At 43.1% G+C, this 20,474-nt stretch overlaps 1 protein-coding gene across 2 annotated transcripts in view; it reads right to left on the bottom strand.

Annotated features, from left to right (window-relative positions):
* Positions 1 to 1,564: 1,564 nt before the first annotated feature.
* Positions 1,565 to 20,474, bottom strand: part of LOC124253963 (rabankyrin-5-like) — a 29,072-nt gene continuing 10,162 nt past the window's right edge. The window contains exons 2-5 of one of the 2 annotated variants that reach the window (XM_046687809.1): positions 9,080 to 9,225; positions 6,814 to 6,954; positions 6,510 to 6,629; positions 1,565 to 6,256 (exon numbers count right to left, since the gene is read on the bottom strand). In XM_046687809.1, the coding sequence (XP_046543765.1) occupies positions 2,136 to 6,256; positions 6,510 to 6,629; positions 6,814 to 6,954; positions 9,080 to 9,170 (4,473 nt within the window). In that variant the 5' untranslated portion in view covers positions 9,171 to 9,225 and the 3' untranslated portion in view covers positions 1,565 to 2,135. The remainder of the gene's footprint in view (positions 6,257 to 6,509; positions 6,630 to 6,813; positions 6,955 to 9,079; positions 9,226 to 20,474) is intronic. The other variant, XM_046687811.1, reaches the window with a different exon arrangement.

The raw sequence follows: 20,474 nt of genomic DNA, 5'->3' as shown, positions 1-20,474 counted from the left end.
GTATAATTTTGTATCTAGAAAGGACAATGTGAACAAATACCTAATCTACAAGGGTTGGCTGATATGTTCTGAACCTCTCTGCTATTTGGTTGGTTGATAATATTGTCATAGCGTTTAATTCAGGACAGCCATGGTCCAAATATTTCTAAAGACCAAAAACTATGTAGCCAAGCCACGTGGGACTTAAAGGAGAATACGGACGAAAACAAAACTTTTGATATATTGTAAAGGATATTCTAAAAGTCACATTCCGTGATTAAAATTGAACAAAACGTTAATAAAATAGCAATAAAAACACAAAATCGTACTCGTATTTCCGCCTATTACGGAAACACCCGACAGTTAATGAGCAGAGGGGTATCACGTGACATGACGTCATAAGTGCCTGCTGCTGATGGCTTCCTCTTTGATTTTACCTCACAACTTAACAGTGTCCGTGGATTCTGAAGCAGTAAAAGATGTTCCTGATGTCATTTCTGAAATGGATGTTAGACCGTATCAATACGATCCGATTTTACATCTTGCAAGACAAGCTTCCAGTGAAGATGAAGAAGAAGAATCAAGCGAAACGGAGGCACAGTTTGAGGTCAAAATAAATTTTAAAATAAACCATATCATTTAACAAGATTACTATTTGTCAGCAAAATGTCATACAGTTAAAGCCAGCAAACTCACCCCTATAAATATATGACCAGTCACTAAGAATTATTTAAAAAAATGTGATTACAGTTCATTTTGCGTCAAATGGGTGACTGTAGGGTGTCTGGGATTTAAAAACAAAATAATTATGCTTCAGACGAGGGAAAATAAAAATTATCTGTTTCAAAAATTACACTGGAATTATTTTGTTGAAAAAATTTAGGATCCTAGTTCTCATCAATAACGTATCAAGTCTCGATACAAGATCCCAGCCTGGTCGAGCAGAGATAATATTCGCGACGCAGATAAGTTAATCCCCGAAAACTGGTGAATTATAAAATAAAAGTCAGGACAACGAATGTTTCCCCATTGTTTGGTTATGGAAATAGTTATGGTACTCCAATCCTGTCCGCCAATGAGAATACAGAACAACTTTCACGGCACACACTACTGACAAATAGCGAGTCTGATGCCGACGTGCGTAATTGGACAAAATGGAAAACAATGAAAGCAACAAGTACTTCATGATTTGCCGTTGTATTCGGCAATGTTTCGAGTTGACTGCATCATTTAGGGCTCCAATCCGAAAAGAACGTTATAGCGAAACATTTTCAAGCTCATGTGAAATCTCTTACTGATTTTGATAGTATATATCTCATGTGTACCAGTCGAACTGCCCCAGCTACAAAATGCCCCAGCAAATTTGGTCATTCATTCTAATTTGTTCAAATTTATTTATAATGATTGAATATGTGCCGTAAATGCATAGTTTTTGTCAACTTATTATGATATTATGTTCTTCATATAAAAGTTATTAGGAAGTTATATTTCTGATAAATGTTTCATCAGTAAACTCATAACTATGTATATACTTATATATGAAAAACATAATATCAAAGTTGACAAAACTATGCATTTTTGGCCTATATTTATTCATTTTAAATTTTTAAATAAACTGGGGCATTTTGACTACCCCACTGGGGCAATTTGACCAAATTTGCTATCAAATTCACCCATCAAATTATTGCAATTGACTCGTATGCTCCTTTAATTATAATTATTTATGTGACGCTGATCTGCAGTCTTAATCCGCAGTGTACATTGTCTTGTCAGGTTGCCACCCTGTACCTCTCTGTCATCACATCAACTGGTCCAAGGAAGTTCTACTGTTTCTCTATCCATTGTCCATTGTTGAGTCGTCGCCTGTCCATTGTTGTCAAAAACTGTACATATGCTCACATCGATATTGTCAAGAGTCCGGTATTCCGACTGTCTGTGTAGGGACGACTGAGAGCAGGATAATGCCGCTCGTAGGAAACGCCCTGGGGTCGAGCTGGAACTCCGCTCTCCTCATTCTTGTATACTTGTTTGTCATGTCTTGTGGAACCAACAAAAGATGTTTGAACTCAACCTATCCTTAGTCTTTGTCAACGTATTGCTCATCCTAATTCTCAGCTAGAACCCCTGTCGACCATATCTACGTGTTGACAGTATTTTCACAGGTCATCCCCAAGACTTTTAAAAAACTCCAGACCTTTGCTCAAACCTTTGACCATCTTTGTACCTATTTGTAGGGTTTGTGCAGTACCCTGCATAACCCCAGAAACCATTTCATTTCCAGGTTCAACGTGGTCTACCGCTTTCTTCATGGCCGTGGCTGTCCCTTCATAAATTCCCTCCACATGGTGAAGGACGTCTTCAATCGTGTAGTCATCTTTCGGTTTTTCTGTTTTGCTTGGACGTGGTTTAGAAGTTTTCATCTTATTTTCAAGCACGTTTAAGAGTTCATAATTTTCACTGAAAATTGCAGTATCATATGGTGTCAGGTTCTCGAATGTTGCGTGCGGGTCAGCATCGAAAGACAAGAGCAGTTTGGTGTTTTCCAGAGCATGTTTTCCACCTTCCAAAGCGAGCTTGTGCAGCAAAGTCTTGCCTGTTTTATGCCTATAATTCACCGATGCGCCTCGCTCTATCAGACTTCTCACTGTCTGTTCCTGCAGTTTCCTATCGCCGTTGCATCTATGCCACAATTTATCACCAACTAAAAGCTGACATATTTTTGCATTCGAGTGTGGGACCAAATCGTACGGTGTTTGCTGAAACCAGTTTTGTACATCTGTGCATGCCCCTGCATTGATAAGCGTCATCACAGCATCGTAGCAATGATTCCCTGCGGTCTCAATGGCCTTGTGAAGAGGCGTGTTGCCATCCCCGTCAGGTTCGTTTAATTGCACATCCTTCTCGATGAGAAACTGAAGCGTCCGAATCGCCCTTTCATTCTGTGACATACATGCAAAATGAAGAGCATTTCTCCCATTGACATCTTTGTCGTGAATCTTTGCTCCAAGACTGACAAGCTCCTCTACTATATCTACAGAATACTTTCCTGCGTGCAAACATGCCACATGCAATGGTGATTTGCCAGTATCGTCTTTTGCATTGACACTGCAGCCAGCGTCTGCAAGCCCTCGTATTAGTTTACTTGTACTGACTTCAGGGATTTCGCAAACACTGTGTAGCAGCCTCTTTGCATGGCTATGATTTACACTTTTCATGTATTTCCAGACTCTAATGACGCCATCTCCCTTGTAACTCTTTGATGTACACACCTGTCTAATCAATAGGTTCATGAGAGTTTCTGCCATTTCCATTTCGTTTCGAGATATAGCTATCTCGATTGGTGTCCTTCCGTCTGTGTTCAGTGTCTCAATCATTGACCCATTATCTATCAAGAGGAAGGCTACTTGTGCTTTGCTCTCCCCTTTCGATTGACATACCATGTGTAAGGGGCTGTTGCCATGTTTATTCAAACCAAATGTACCCCCCTTGTCTATGAGCATCTGGATGATTAATGCAGAATGGTTTCCACTCAGTAAACTTGCCATGTGTAAGGGGGTGTTTCCATTTCTATCACAAGCAGCAACATCTGCTTGATGTCGTAAAAGCATTCCAACAATTGCTGGTGAGGCATCTCCGGGAGATCCTGCAGCAAGATGCAGTGGTGTGAGGTCCTGTTCATTTCGCGCCTTCCATGCATGAGGGTTATGCATGAGATCAAGGTACTGATCTCCATTCTCTGGGCATTCCTCACAAATAATGTGAACTGGTGTGTTTCCATTACTATCAGCTGCAAGTACGAATTCAGGATAGGCCTCAACCAGTCTTTCCACAGTTTCCATGTTTTGTGCAACAGAAACAGCATTGTGTAAAGGGGTCTGTTGATCTCGATTCCTAGCATGCTGAGATTCTGTGGTGCGTTTATCCACGATGGCTGCAATGGTATCAGGAAATTTCTTCATAGCAAGCAAATGGAATGGAGTGTCCCCATTCATGTCAGGAAGGTTGATATCAGCACCTGCTTCGAGCAGTACTTCAGCTTCTTCAACGCAACAGTCCGTGCCGAGAAGGGAGTGGAATATAGAATTGCCTTCCTCATCTTTGACATTCACTTGCTTTGGTTCTTTTGCTGCGAGATATTGCAACACAATACATCTCTGTGGAACCAGTCGTTTGGCAATCAACTGTAGTGGAGTTTCCCCTCTTGTGTTCTTACAATCCGGAGCAGAGCCAGCACTGATCAGCAGTTCAATGACTTCTGTACTTGGATTTTCACCGCTGACCTGACAGTGGAGCGGAGTGTTTCCGTCATTGTCACAGCACAATACATTAGGACGATAGCTCAACAAGAGCCTGGCGGTGCCTATGTTCCCAGCTGACGAAGCATAATGTAAAGCAGTCCATCCATCATCAGTTGCAGCTTCAAGATTAAGCATTCCCAAATGTTCTCTTAATAGCCACCGGAGAGTTTCTGGTTGGGTTCCTGATGTGACATTGCTGGCTACATGCAGAACTGTCTCTTTCGATGTGGATAATGCCATAATATCCGCTCCATTTCGTAGAAGTTCTTCCATTACTGGTATATGGTTGAATCTGCATGCCAGATGAATAGGTTTGTATGTCCCATGGCTGTTGATGTTGGGGTTCGCTCCCATAGATAAAATATCTTTCACAATGTCAATATTGCCTCCTTCTACTGCATGTGACAAAAGATCATCCGGGTCAGGAAGTGCAAAGTCCATCTCCTTGGTTGAGAGGTAAATGTCTCTCCTGCCATACTTGCAACAGCAAAATAATACATAGTTTCTTATGGCATGGTAATCAGCAGTTTGCTGAAGAAGCAAATTTGTAATAATGTCTGTGTGCTCACTTTTTATCAAGTTCTTGATGTACGGCTTCAGGTCACCAAAGGAGAAGCTTGATAACAACCTGAAATATGACCTGGGTAATGAACCAGGGGCCACCTTGCCCAGTGAACTGCAAATATTGTGAACACAAATCTGACATATCTGTTCACTTGAATCATCCATCAGGAGAGCAATAACGTCTGTGTTCATTGTGTCAAACGCCTTGTGTAAAAGCTCATGTTTCGAATCTTCAGAGAGTTTAATAAGTGTCAGGCCATGAAGCGTCTCAACCAGTTCAGTATGCTGGTACTCTATAGCCAAATTCATCACCTCAGTGGCATTTTCTGACATCATGACAAATAATTCAGGATCGACAGCATTCAGGAACCTTCTATCTGAGAAACAGTCATGACGTAGTGTCTGTGTAACATTTATTCCAAAGTTCTCCTTAATTCTAGAAGCCAATATTTCGTGCACTCCGACTGGCAGATGAAGTTTGTTATTTTGTTGCGCTGATTTTGTTGTAGTGTGCTCAGCGAGAATATCAAAAGGGCAAATTCTCACCATACAGGAGAGATCCAGATTTTTCATCGACAGAAAAGCACATTTGTAATAGGTCTTGTGCTTAGAAAAATCACCGGTTTCAAATGGACTTTCACCAAGGGAGGCTTTTTCAATGCAGCACAAATTTTCTATCTCGCTTTTGAGATTCTGGTAATCTTTCATTCCACAACACAAGCGTAAAGCATCTGTAACCATTGCACAGTATTTGGTTTTATGTGATTCAAACAGTTCACTCATTTTTAGTGAGACCATTTCATGTGGATCCCGGAAAAAATCCAAACCAAGATTTCTATTGAAGAAATCACAACATTCAAGGAAATCATCAGCGGGGCCTTCAGAACATGCATCGAACACTGCCATTTTCGGCAGAATCATTCCATGTTTTCTTAGAAGTCTGTCCAGAATCTCTACCTTTTCGAACCTTCTCAGTTTATGTTCATCTGTTTGTAGGTCAATGATGCATGATTTGTCAAATAGTCTTCCAAGATTCTTTGCAATAACATTGTCACATGTCATCACAAGAATGATCTTACCACATTCCACTTGATCGTTGATCTGCCTTAGCACCTGACTCCACTGTGATTGAAAGTTGTCTGTGTTTCTACCAAATACATCAACTATGACAAGGTAGTATTTGTCTGGGACAAGTTCCGTCCACTGATCTGGGCTGATCATCTCCACTGGTGTAAACTTCTTGTCAGCTGTAAGTATCTTTGAAATATACCTGGCCATAGCTGTTTTTCCCTGTTTGGGCTTAGCCGTCACAACAACCTTTCCTTTCTTCTTGACTATATCCAGTGCTCTCTTTGAAGGTCTTGTTACAAAATGTGTCCGCTCATCGAAGTTCTGGATGCTTTGTTTAGTTCTCTCTGAAAACGTAAAACATCAGGTATTAAGGTTTACTACTTTTTTTCTTGTTCTCTGGAAGATGTATACAAGTCCATTGAGAAAAAATATTTTGTTTGTCTCGTCACCGATTGTAGCATTATTTAATCTATTTAGCGGTTATATTCCATCTGAAGACTTATTCGTCAGTTGCGCAGATTGACTAAAGAGTCCTGTACAAGAGCATATAATTGTTTTTCACATTTCTTATTGAATCCTTGTATGTGTCAGCCTTACCTATCATTGCTTCTATTGGTGAAGGCAATGGAGCATGGTAGTGGATATTTTTCTGAACGTTCCTCCCAACTAATGCTCCTGGGCAGTTTGTGATGTTGATTGGTCGGCGTGCCACCATCTCTGAAACATAAACATTACCATGAAACAGGGAGTGCTGTTTGCAGACGCCCTCATCAGTGACACTCATACTTCACTCATATTCATACTTCTGTTAAATAAATGAATATGCATGTGGTATATCTATTACAGACGTTTGACTTTATCTCTGTTAAGGCATTAACTGTTACCAATATGGATGCAATACCTTGATCGGATGTTTCAGATATATCTGGGGACAAGGCCATGGTTATTTCTTGTATACGTCGGTCACTGCCACTGTTTGTCGCTTTGTCAGAGGATGGTGCTCCTTCCTGTGGAGCAGTACTTAAACTCTGAGGGTCCTTACCTAGAATAAACGTAGAAACATTAGGCGATTTAATCACCACCTCATTAGTATTTGTGTAAATCGATTTTTCTTCTACCCATTTTCATCACCTCTTACTATATAATACAATCAAATCGACTCACGGAAGTAGGCGCTTGACGTGTCAACACGAACAAACCTTATATGAATAAACATGCCAGCATATACACTTCATATCTTTTTTCATACATGAAGTGGAATAATTGTAAAAGTATTATATGTTAGATATACATTTCAAGCAACTAAACTTCATAACTGTGACGTATAGAAGAAGAAAACATAGGTCAATGACACATTGGTTCATGCGTAACAGGCTATGTAGAGTGACAACATCATATCATTATTGGGAATATCCTGGTATCAGAGGCAGCTACAGCTTCTAAAGGTCAAAGGTGGAAATTAAGATCCCAATACACACACACACACAACACAGAGCCTCTACAACTGTTGCATGGACAACAGCTGACTGACCACATCGAGCTGCCAAGGGCTGTGTCCCGAAATGGCAGCTCTAACATCACCTCACATTGACGGCGATGGCCTGCGGTGGGATGGATTACTGTATCTCTTTGGACAGCTGCCGTCCACCTCAAGCTATACAGCCCTAACACAGGCCCACAAGGCCGTGCCTGGCCAACAAGGACTGTATGGCGAACAGAGAAAAAAACATAAGACCAGCTCTGAGGTTTAGATGCTGAAACGTAGGTACCAAAATGGAATGAAAGCAGCTGCATCGACAATGAACTTCAATGACTGGTCGTTACCTATACAAGAAAGGAGCCTGACAGTATCTTGCACTCTAATAGAGAGCTTGAGACTAGTAGTCGGGGAAAGGGAGCTGATAAAACCAGAAAGTGCAAATTGGCTTTGCTGTCTGTCAAGAACTCACTTCTCAGAATGTCAGGCACTGCTGACAATGAAATGACGAGTCCGTCACCCTCAACAGTGTGTACTGTCTTTCTATCTGCTCCACACAGGAAACGAAGCTCTACTTCTAAGACCAGTTCCAGACAGTCATCGGAGGGCTACTATTTGGCACTTTCACGGCAATAGGGGATGTTGATCAAGAATCCAAGATCTGATATCAATAACAATACAGAGTTGGCAACATGGATGAAGATGGGCTGCTTGTGAGCCGTTCACACACCACCAGACAAGACATCAGCACAAGATGCCCTGAGGACCTTCCAGTACTAGAACCAGCTTGACCTGATCATCACAACAAGGAGAAACCTCAGTAACTTGCTCACACATCTTTGAACCCCGGTTCCGCCCGTGAATCAGGCTATTCTGGTCTCCGGGCTAAGAGGATGCACCACACTAAGCCAGAGACTTGTATCGATGTCACCAGTCCTCGCACTCACAGTGAGTGCACTCCTACACTGGTGCCAGGGACGTTTAACTAGTAACAGAACCTCCACAGGGAGACACCAAATAAAAGGTAGACAGTCAGTGAGACATTCTCCACATTACGGCACTCGCAACCTTAAGAGAGAACATAATGATTAGCTCGATGGTTACTCCTGCAAGTTCATCGATGTCACTTAAGGACATCCCAAATAAAATCACAGAACACAGCAATAACATGTTCCTGAGACTAATGGCTGCAGGGTTGCATTACCATCTTATAATGGGATCCTCAATGTGTGTACAGCAGCATCAGGAAAGACATTAATTCAACCTGAAGGTGCCCCAGGTGCTCTGGCGGGGTCAAGCAGACGAAAAGAACACAAGTCAGAGGTAAAAAGAATACAGCTCAATCCTTTTCATTTATTTAAAATGTGATGGTAACTGAGCATCTGGTTACGGTTGGAACAAACAGAGCTTCTACACAATATGGAAAACAATGCAAATCACAGACTAAAATCTCTACTGGAGGTCAAATGTTCTCTGAATTATGGAACATGCATTTATACTACTTCATTCATAGCCTTATGATACTGTAGGTTTTAAGGAAAAGTTAAAGAGTTAACCTTTTGGGTGCTGTTTGAGAGGAATTATGGTAAGTCTTCTGTTTACTCTTCAGAAAAGTCAGTGAATGCTAACATACGCTCGGTAAAAGACTATGGACAATGGACAATAAGTGTTGTCCACGACAAGGGCTCACAGTTCAATGTTCCATCGATATCTTCACATGTGTCGTGTCCTCTGTCTGACTCCGAAGAAACATCACCTGTAGCGAAGGGGCTGGTATCCATCTTAATACAACTGTTGAAGGTATGACTATTATCTCATTCCCCACTCACAGAGAATCTGAAATGTGAGTAACTCAGATAAAAAAAACAAATAGATTTTGAGCATGTTTGATTCATTACTTGTACCCGAGTACAGTAAAACAGAAACTCAACCAATCAAGATACAGGGATAAGTATGTTTACATGAATAATGAACAGACACAGATACCAAATAAACAGGTATGATATATTCGGTACTAGTATAGCAGATTAACCCTTTCCAGTGGGACCCCATGCATACATAGAGGCCATTTTACGTGATTTTACGTGATTTTGTGTGTGTGTGTGTGTGTGTGTGTGTGTGTGTGTGTGTGTGTGTGTGTGTGTGTGTGTGTGTGTGTGTGTGTGTGTGTGTTGCTGTCCGCCAAGATCTATCTTTGAATGGCCTAATCAGTGATTAGCAAAGCCAATCAGTGAATAACGTCACATGCAAATACCTTAGATACATTTAATGTCTGGTGTTCACATAGGTCATTCCACTGCCCATCAACTTACTAAAATTTACAATCAAAGCTACATCTCTTGAATATTTTTTCAAAACAAATATGTGGAATTAGGCAGTGTTTAGAAAGCTTTTATGGAGTAGCACAGATGGCTTATGTTTACATTGGAAATGCATGGTATACAGGGTGTAATGCTTGATTGGTTTACAAGTAACCAGTCAAATGGAACCCTATCCAAGACAAAATCGTTAAAGGCAGGCGTCCTACAGGGATCGGCACTTTGACCTTCCTATTCACTGTTTCTATTATTGAAATAGCGGATAGATTGCTTTGTATAGCGGGACCTTTCTTGCTGACGACACCTCATTCGGTGCCTTGTGTCAAGGGAAATAACTAGTTGGAAAATTGAAAACTTGACATTATTAAGCAGCTGGGCCAAGCGATGGTTGATTAAATATAGTCCTAAAATGGAAGCTGTGGTATTTAGTCTCAAAGTGCGTGATAAACAAATACAACTTGGTTGTTAGATTATGGTGTTTATTTTCATAAAACTTAGGGTATAACCTTGCGAATACTGTACACTATTTATTAGAATGTCCATATTACAGTACACAGAGAGATGCTATGTTTACTGGTTTAAAGAATAGATATCATAATAAAATAGGCATAATCTCATTATACATGACAATTCAGATTTCTCCATCAAATCAGAATGTTTTCAAATGTGTTCATATGCATGTACGTCAAACTAAATGATCTGTCTGACTGTAAAGTATCTCCTTTATTCCTTACAGTACTGGTCAAACTAAGGCTTTTGGCCAACTTCCGGTCTATGTTAAGTCTATGGGAGTTTTGTCATCCCCGATGTAGAGAAGGGATGACACTTCCGGCATGACGGCATCGCGTCTATCATGACGTCACGTGGTCAAATGCCTCTGATTGGTTGAAATTATAATCGAAACCCAATCGCTACGACGCCCCCTCAGCCACGCGACCGATTTGGACCTATCGGCGTATAGCTAGGTACGTTTTAAATCGAGTCATCCGATAGAACACATGACGCGATTGATTTCTGCGTGACGTCATCAAATTAAAATCATACGATACCAATTGAACCAATCAACGAATAGCGAATATCGAATGCAATGACCTGAGGTTAACCGCTAATATCAAATCAGAGTATAGCCACCGTTCTGGGCTACTTTAGACCAGTGTTATCCCATACATTTTCTGATTAGCCTCATGAATTCACCTCACTGACGTGGCAGGGGAATTCCGCGAGCGGGTTTCCCTGTTAACACTGTTTACATGGTTAAGCTTGGGAGTAGCTGCTTGAACTGTCAATACTTAATTAATACATATTTATACCACCTAAGACTAATTCCCTCATCCATTATTCCAATACTTTCTACATAGCAACTTATTGACCATTAGAAAAAAAGTCCAACAGACACGTTTTCTAGCTGTAACAACGAAGAGCTCGAGTAAATAAATGTAGGTCAGGCGAGTTGAGACTGCAATATCCAAATATAGGTTTACTTGGATAGTTTATTCACATAATATACACATAATAGACATCAGGTTAATATTAAGAAGGATTACTTTATGATTAGTAGTATATACAAAGATTGTCCGGGACCAAGTCCAACAAAAGCCTCTGTAAAGCAGTTTAATGTTTCGTACCCCTTGTTCTATGTACTTTTTTTTCTCGTCTTCGCTGATAGCAGACTTACGAGACTTTAGCCGGATTTCTTGTTTCATCTTACGGTACTTGTCGAGTTCAGAGAGGATTGAACGAGATTCCTCCTCTGAGATCTTACTGTCAGTGAGTGCTGTGGAAATACGCTCACTTACTGTGTTCAGCTTTGCTTCGGGCCAGAATCCTGATCTCGTCGTGTTTCAATGCCTTCCGATGCAGTCTGCGTGACACAAACTTAAACACCAATCCAGCCAACCCTGACACCCCAGCTGTTATTTCGATGCCTAGCACTGCGGGTGCGGCTATGATGGTGGCAAACAACCCCACACCTACTGCCCCTAACCCCATACTGGTAGCCATAAGGGCGGTATCAACCCCATCCACGACATTGAAAGCTCTATGGTACTTCTTATACAATGCTGCCCGTGTGTCGCGGTCTTGTTCTAGTTGGCGTTTTATGTCACATAACTGTCTCAAGGGGAACCCGTCTACGGTTTTCAGTGGCTTCGGGACTTCCTCTGTGACTGGGTACAGACCCATCCTGTGTACATATAATATATTCTAAAAAATATCTTTAAAATGTGCGTAATTTACTTTTTGCTCAGTGTATTTGAAGCTTACAAGTCTTAGACCCTTGTACAGGGAAATACGGGAGAGGTAAATAGGTAACTGTGCGCCCACATGAACATCATGGAGGGAGCCTCCTAAGGAGTGTATTGAGGGGACCATAGAACCCGTTGAGGGGTCCGGTTGTATGACGATACGTCAATGTTCGCCCAGGCTTAGGGCGTCATAGCGTATTGTCACCCCGGGTAAAAGTTGCTGTTCTACAGGATCACCCCCCATGAAGAAGACTTCTATGGCGAGTCTGGAGCCTGGTTTCACCTTCATAAGGTCCAATTGGGAATTGGGGACGTCAAACTTTAACTCGTCCTCCAAGCCTGAAGTAACTAACATGTTACCCGTGTATTCCCCCATTAGTTGAGTACTTATACCATACTTCGGAACGAAAGCCCCGAACAAGATACCATTGTTCCTAATTTCGGAGATATGCCTATCTTTGTCAAACGAGATATAAAGTTCGGTGAGGGTCATGTTGAGCAACCATTTGGGTTCTATAAAGTGGACTGGCAGACGCAGACGCACGTACACGCCGTTTCTTAAGTGCAGGACGTACGAGGTGTCTTCCTCACCGGGCAGATCGAATCCCTCCGTGTCTCCTAGATCGTTAAGTGTGGCGTTGGGTCGATGACTAGTCATTGTTATATTACTATCATAAGATAGTTTCCAACTGTTTTTCTAATAATTTCTCAGGGGTGCACTTCACCCCCATGAAGTGTATGTTGTCCAGTAGGAAGATCTTGGCGAGTGATATCGTGTCTTCCACGGTCACGGTGACCCCCTGCAGACTGGTGTGGGAGTCGACACCCACCCGCACGTAAACAGTGCAAACTTGATACATGGTGGCCGTTTCACCCACCGGAGTTTGATCCCCTTCACGATTTCGACTTCATCCGGCGATGGTTCCCCTAGGTAGACTTTGATGACCAGCGTGGAGTTAGCCGGTAGGCTTGCCAGGATGTTGACCACGCCAGCGAATTCAGACACCAACTGCAATGCCCCGTCTTGCACTCCCGGTTTACTCGATAGCATGTGGGCTGCCATACTGGCGACTGGGCTGATGATTACGCTACGTCTCTGGGCCGGGACGTAGGCCACGAGATGTCTTTGTTCTCCATGAACACGTAGGGGGAGCCGGGCCTAATGTTGAGAAACCAGTCGACTTTAGCGGGCAACAACACCCACTTGTCGTCTTCGGTGAAGACAAGGGTATACTGCTTGTTTCGGGCGACGGTCTTCTAAGTCGAACAGTTTGCCCCCGAACGATTGGGATACCGCCCATCTATCATCACCGATGGGGACTAGGTCGAACCGAGTGTTGAGGGCCACTCCTGAGACATCTACTATGTCACCTAGGGTTCTACCGATGGAGGGGACTTCAACGCGTTTGTAAATGTTGTTTTTCAGTTGCAAGGCGTACAGTTTACCATCTACTCCGGGGTTGTCGAATCCGCGTGTGTCCCCGAGGTCGGAGATCCCCGCATTGATGCATTTTATCAACCTCATTCCGGGACCTTGTGCGCTAGTCATTTTATGTGCAGCGTTATGCTGAGGTATCCTATGTTCACAGGATTATGCTTTATATCTAACACCGATATTATCAACTCAGGGATGTTGCCCCGAATTAACCTCTTATACTGGCGCGGCGAAAACGACTCGGTTCTACCGTCATTGTATTTCTCCGTTTTCACCGGTACGGCTCTCAGTATTGTTGAAGGGTGGCCACCTTGAATGTTGTCCGTTGTGCTCAACTGGCCGAGATGAATGCACAGCTCTCGGTACGGTACTAGGTCGGGTAACTTCGTGCCTGTGACGGTAGTTGTGGGTTTTATCTCGTCCGGCGACATCCCGAGTGTCCCCGCCAATGGTCGACCGAGCCTCAAGGGGTTTATTCCATTGTTGATTAACACCACTGTGCCGTTTGAGTCGTTTATCTTGAAATCGGCTCCCAAGGGTTTGAAGACCTCGTCGCTTAGCGAGCACACGCTGTAGTAGCCGTGAGTTATCTGGTTGCAGGCGCCACTGACGAACAGCTTGTTGTTGTTGACGTTGATGTTAGTCCATCGCGGTAGGTAGGTGATATCGCAGAGTGCGACTTCGAGTTGGCCCGACGTGTTATCGATCGAGTGTATCAACTGAACTCCGCTCATTATTCCTGGAAGTGTTACGTACATGTTAGAGTATATATACCCATTATATAATACTTTAAAAATGTACAAGCCAGGAGTGTTCAAGGACTCGGTTCAGTTCCTCCTGTCGTCACTCGACAGACTGGTCAAGGCCAACGATACCTTCCCCATCACTGACCAATACACCGATGCCGAGACTCGACCCCTGCTGATGAGGAAGGGTTTGTACCCCTACGAGTACATGGATGGCTGGGCCAAGTTCGCCAAGACCCGACTACCCCCCAACAACCGATTTTACAGCAGCCTGACCGACTCGACAATCACCCAAGACGATTACTCGCACGCGATTAACGTATGGAATAAACTGGGCTGTAAGAATCTGGGTGACTACCACGACCTGTACTTGAGAACAGATGTACTCCTGCTAGCCGACGTGTTCGAGACGTTTAGGAGGACGTGTTTTAAGCAGTATCAACTTGACCCCGCATGGTACTACACCAGCGCAGGTCTGTCGTGGGATGCATTGCTGAAAAAGACCGGAGTTAAGTTGGAATTGCTCACCGATTACGACATGCACCTATTCATTGAGAAAGGCTTTCGAGGTGGGATTTCCATGGCCTCTAAACGCTACGCAAAAGCCAATAATCAATACGTGAAGGGCTACGACTCGAGCAAGCCAACCACTCACATCCTCTACCTCGATGCCAACAACCTGTACGGGTGGGCCATGAGCCAGTATCTACCCACAGGGGGGTTCGAATGGGTATCACCCGAGATCGATGTTATGAGCATCGCGGACGATTCGAACAAAGGCTATATCCTCGAAGTGGACATGGAATACCCCAAGGCATTGCACACATCTCACAACAGCTACCCCCTGGCCCCCGAACGTTTGAGGGTTAACCCAGACTGGATGTCCGAGTACAAACATAACTTGATGGGCGGGCGGCTGGCAGACGTTGAAAAACTAGTGCCCAACTTAATGAATAAGACCAAGTACATCGTTCACTATCGCAACCTACAGCTGTACCTGTCGTTTGGTATGAGGCTGACCAAAATACACAGGGTGCTCGTGTTCAACCAGAGTCCCTGGATGGAGCCCTATATCAGAATGAACACGGACCTGCGAAAGCTGGCCACCAGTGACTTTGAGAAAAACCTCTACAAGCTCATGAACAACTCGGTGTTCGGTAAGACTATGGAGAACCTGAGGAAACGCGTGACCGTGAAGCTGGTTCGGTCGAAAGAGGAAGACAAGCTCAGGACACTGATAGCCAGCCCGGCATTCAACCGGAGCAAGATATTCACCGACGACCTGGTGGCCCTACACATGGGATAGGTTTCGTCAGAGAGGAATTATTAGTCATACCGAAAGGCACAATGTTACCCCCCCAAGCAAAATATTTAACACTTACCAAGTAATCCCAATAGTATCCTGTAACCAGCTCGCATTAAACTGTTTCCTGTCAACACGACATAGGGTAATCACAATAGTGCCATGTGATCAGGAAAGTGCTAGTTCACGGTCATAGTGACACTATTGTGTCACGTGGGGTCGGGAAGTTAACTGGGGGTTCAAAAGTAGTATATACAATGGGGGCGAGATCTAAGGGCCTGACAAAAGCTTTATTTGTGAAATAAAGCTTTACAGAGGCTTTTGTTGGACTTGGTCCCGGACAATCTTTGTATATACTACTTGATTTATAATAAACTAAAAGATAAAAGAGAACTTCCGTGTTGACAACAACACGGCAAGAGGCCAACTATAGCTTGAAGCTATGCCACCTGTAAAAAACCTAATCATTACATATTCGAATCATCTAACAACATTTCTCTCACTCATTTTACCAGTATTGTTTACATATCCACCATATTACCCAATAGAATATAGATAGATAGGCGCACTTTCAAAGCAAGCGAAAGGTTGTGACGTCACAATGTAGATCAAATAACAGCAGCCACGATTTTAAACCTCACTGCTGGGATGAATATATACACATTGAAGCTTGCGTGGATATTATGTTCTCATACTATTGTACAATTAAGACCTCTTTGTAATTAGTAAGTGATTGCTATCATAATTATACTGAGATGAAAGAGCATAAGAGCTTGAAAACCTATTATGTTGGGCTCTGGCAAAACGCGCCTTTCCTGCTTGACAACAGTATAAGAATCTGTATCGATACGTCGCACTCACGAAATAAAGAAGTTGTTATCCATAACGTTTGTTCAATACAATACAGGTCTGGTCGCTACCAAAAATGAATTAAGAATGAAGGTCGATTATTGCACGAGTCCATTCTTGTTGTTTCTCATTAAGGGTGAAAGCTACAAGTTCCGTCCATTGTTTATTATCATACGAGGTAAATAAGAGCGTGTCGTTGAAGTGGACAAATTGTAAGTTCCGGGTGATATCACCACTTTGTGACGAGTTGTTGGATCTCATCTGATCTCTTCCGTGTGTAAGAGTGTGTACCCATGGCTGAGTTTAGTCACAATGCACTGTCCAAACGTACCACGCGTTGTTTCCTTGGTAGCTACAGTGTGTGAGTGTGTATCCGACATCTGGCCAAATATATATATATATTTGTCGAATCAGCGGACATGTATAGTAAAAGCACTGATTCCATTTGCTTAGTCAATAATTTCTATGAATATATAAATTATTCACGTCTATCATAGTATTAGATAATCATATAATTATATTCAAGTCTATCATAGTATCAGATAACCAGACACTCACGGAGACAAGATTTACATGAGAAAGCATTTAACACAACAGTTTTCATGAGTAACTCATATATATATATATATATATACACATCTTTACAGTTTATAGTAAGGATGGTTTCATCGGTTAAATGTCTCTTGCTTTAATTTTGTTTTGTTTTGTTTTCGTTTTGGTTTTTTTGATCGAGCACAACTCTGAATACAATGTAACGCAAAATTGACCACTATTTTAGATAACCATGGAACCTATAAACAGGAAACTTTGCTTACGATTTGAAGTAGAGGTTTAACGACTTTTCAAGCCTCTCAGTGAGTGAGTGAGTGTGTATGAGTGAGTGAGTGAGTGAGTGAGTGAGTGAGAGTTTAGTGTTACGCTGCACTCGATAATATTCCAGCTATATGGCAGCGCTCTCTAAATAATCGAGCCTGGACCAGACAATCCAGTGATCAACAGCATGAGCATCGATCTACGCAATTGGGATATGATTACATGTGTCAGTTAGCCTGACCATCCGGTCCTGTTAGCTGTCTCTTACGATACGCATCGGTTACTGAAGATTAATGCTAACCTGGATCTTCACCAGTTCAAGTCTTTCAAGACATACAAGGACAGAACATTGAAAAAGTAAGTTTTCATCTCCTACATGTGGTAGCGTCTTCAATCGAATAGACAATTGTAATTGGTATATGACGATGTATAGATATAACCATGAATCTACTACCCCTATGCTGAAAGAAGGTGCTAGCGTGTCTGAATCCCAAAATGAGATCCCTCAAAAAAAAGCCCTGCGACCTTCAAGCTTTGAGAGGTATAATTCAAGTCCACAATATCTCTAGAGAAGGAGCAAACGACCCCATGACGTTTCTCAAGTCTAACTATAAGAAGGTGAACTCAAAACTGAAGATTGAGTTTCTAAGAGGGCAGCTTTAAAACGATGCTTAGCTATAAATGTCATAATGACTAGGAGAAGTGGAGAGACCCTCTAAACAGCTGAGCCTTTCTTCGACGGTTATGAAGGCGGGGTGTGTGGGGGTGGGGGTGGGATGTGGGGGCAATGTTGATAAGGGAATGAGGAGGTCCATCAAGAAAATATTCGCCTCAATCATAGATTATCAAAGAGGAAGGTCCAACTGGACTGTAGATAAGGTGATGGATCTCACCCTCGATTGTTGTCGACTGTTGTATCGACAACCACCCTACTGTATCGACAACCACCTTCCTGCATCGACAACCACCCTACTGTATCGACAACCACCCTACTGTATCGAGAACCACCCTACTGTATCGAGAACCACCCTACTGTATCGAGAACCACCCTACTGTATCGAGAACCACACTACTGTATTGACAACCACCCTACCCTATCGACAACCACCCTTCTGTATCGACAACCACCCTACTGTATCAAGAACCACCCTACTATATCGACAACCACCCTACTGTATCGACAACCACACTACTGTATTGACAACCACCCTACCCTATCGACAACCACCCTTCTGTATCGACAACCACCCTACTGTATCAAGAACCACCCTACTATATCGACAACCACCCTACTGTATCGACAACCACACTTCTGTATCGACAACCACAATACTGTATCGACAACCAACCTACTCTATCGACAACCATCCTTCTGTATCGACAACCACCATACTGTATCGAGAACAACACTACTATATCGAGAACCACACTACTGTATAGACAACCAACCTACTGTATCTACAACCACCCGACTGTATCAAGAACCACACTACTGTATCGACAACCACCCTACCGTATTGACAATAACCCTACTGTATCGACAACACCACTCCTGTATCGAGAACCACCCTACTGTATCGACAACCACCTTACTGTATCGACAACCGCCCTACTGTATCGACAACCACCCTACTGTATCAATAACCACCCTACTGTATCGACGATCAGTCTGTTCTATCGACAACCACTCTACCGTATCGACAACCACCCTACTGTATCGAGAACCACACAACTATATCGAGAACCACCCTACTGTATCGAGAAACACCCTACGGTATCGACAACCACCCTATGGTATCGACAACCAGTCTGTTGTTTCGACAACCACCCTACGGTATCGACAACCAGTCTGTTGTATGGACAATCACCCTACGGTATTGACAACCAGTCTGTTGTATCAACAACCACCCTATGGTATCAACAACCAGTCTGTTGTATCGACAACCGACCTACGGTATCGACAACCAGTGTGTTGTATCGACAACCAGTCTGTTTTATCGACAACCACTCTACTGTATCGAGAACCTCCCTACTGTATCGAGAACCACACTACTATATCGAGAACCACCCTACGGTATTGACAACCATCCTACAGTATCGACAATCGACAACCACCCTCGGTATCGACATCCACACTACTGTATCGACAACCACCCTACTGTATCGAGAACCACCCGACGGTATCGACAACCACCCTACGGTATCAACAACCAGTCTGTTGTATCGACAACAACCACCCTACTGTATCGACAATCACACTACTGTATCGACAACAACCCTACTATACCGACAACAACCCTACAGTATCAACAACCACCCTACTGTATCGACAACCACCCTATTGTATCGACAACCACCCTACGGTATCGACAACCACCCTACTGTATCGACAACCAGCCTACGGTATCGACAACCACCCTACTGTATCGACAAACACGCTACTGTATCGACAACCACCCTATTGTATCGACAACCACTCTAAAAGTATCGACAACCACACTACGGTATAGACAACAACCCTACGGTATCGACAACCACCCTACTGTATCGACAACCACCCTACTGTCTCGACAACCACCCTATTGTATCGACAACCACCCTAAAAGTATCGACAACCACACCACGGTATAGACAACAACCCTACGGTATCGACAACCGCCATACTGTATCGACCACCACCCTACGGTATCAACAACCACCCTACCGTTTCAACAACCACCTTACTGTATTGAAAACCACCCTACTGTGTCGACAACCACCCTATGGTATCAACAACCACAGTATTGTATCGGCAACCACCCTAATTGTATCGACAACCACCATACGGTATCGACAACCACCCTACGGTATCGACAACCAGTCTGTTGTATCGACTACCACCCTCCGGTATCGACAACCACCCATTGGTATCGACAACCAGTCTGTTGTATCGAGAACCACCCTACGGTATCGACAACCAGTCTGTTGTATCAACAACCACCCTACTGTATTGACAACCAGTCTGTTGTATAGACTACCACACTACAGTATCGACAACCACCCTTCGGTATCGACAACCAGTCTGCTGTAACGAGAACCACCCTAAGGTATCGACAACCAGTCTGTTGTATCAACAACCACCCTACTGTATCGACAACCAGTCTGTTGTATCGACAACCACCCTACTGTATCGAGAACCACCCTACAGTATCGACAACCACCCTACGGTATTGACAACCACCCTACGGTGTCGACAACCAGTCTCTTGTATCGACAACCACTCTCCTGTATCGAAAACCACCCTACTGTATCAAGAACCATCCTACTGTATCGACAACCTGTCTGTTGTATCGACTACCACACTACCGTATCGACAACCACCCTACGGTATCGACAACC

The sequence above is a fragment of the Haliotis rubra genome, unplaced genomic scaffold, assembly GCF_003918875.1.
Source record: "Haliotis rubra isolate DU_JTF1 unplaced genomic scaffold, ASM391887v1 Scf56, whole genome shotgun sequence".
Classification (NCBI taxonomy): Eukaryota; Metazoa; Mollusca; class Gastropoda; order Lepetellida; family Haliotidae; genus Haliotis; species Haliotis rubra.
This window is presented reverse-complemented; position numbering and strand designations above follow the sequence as displayed.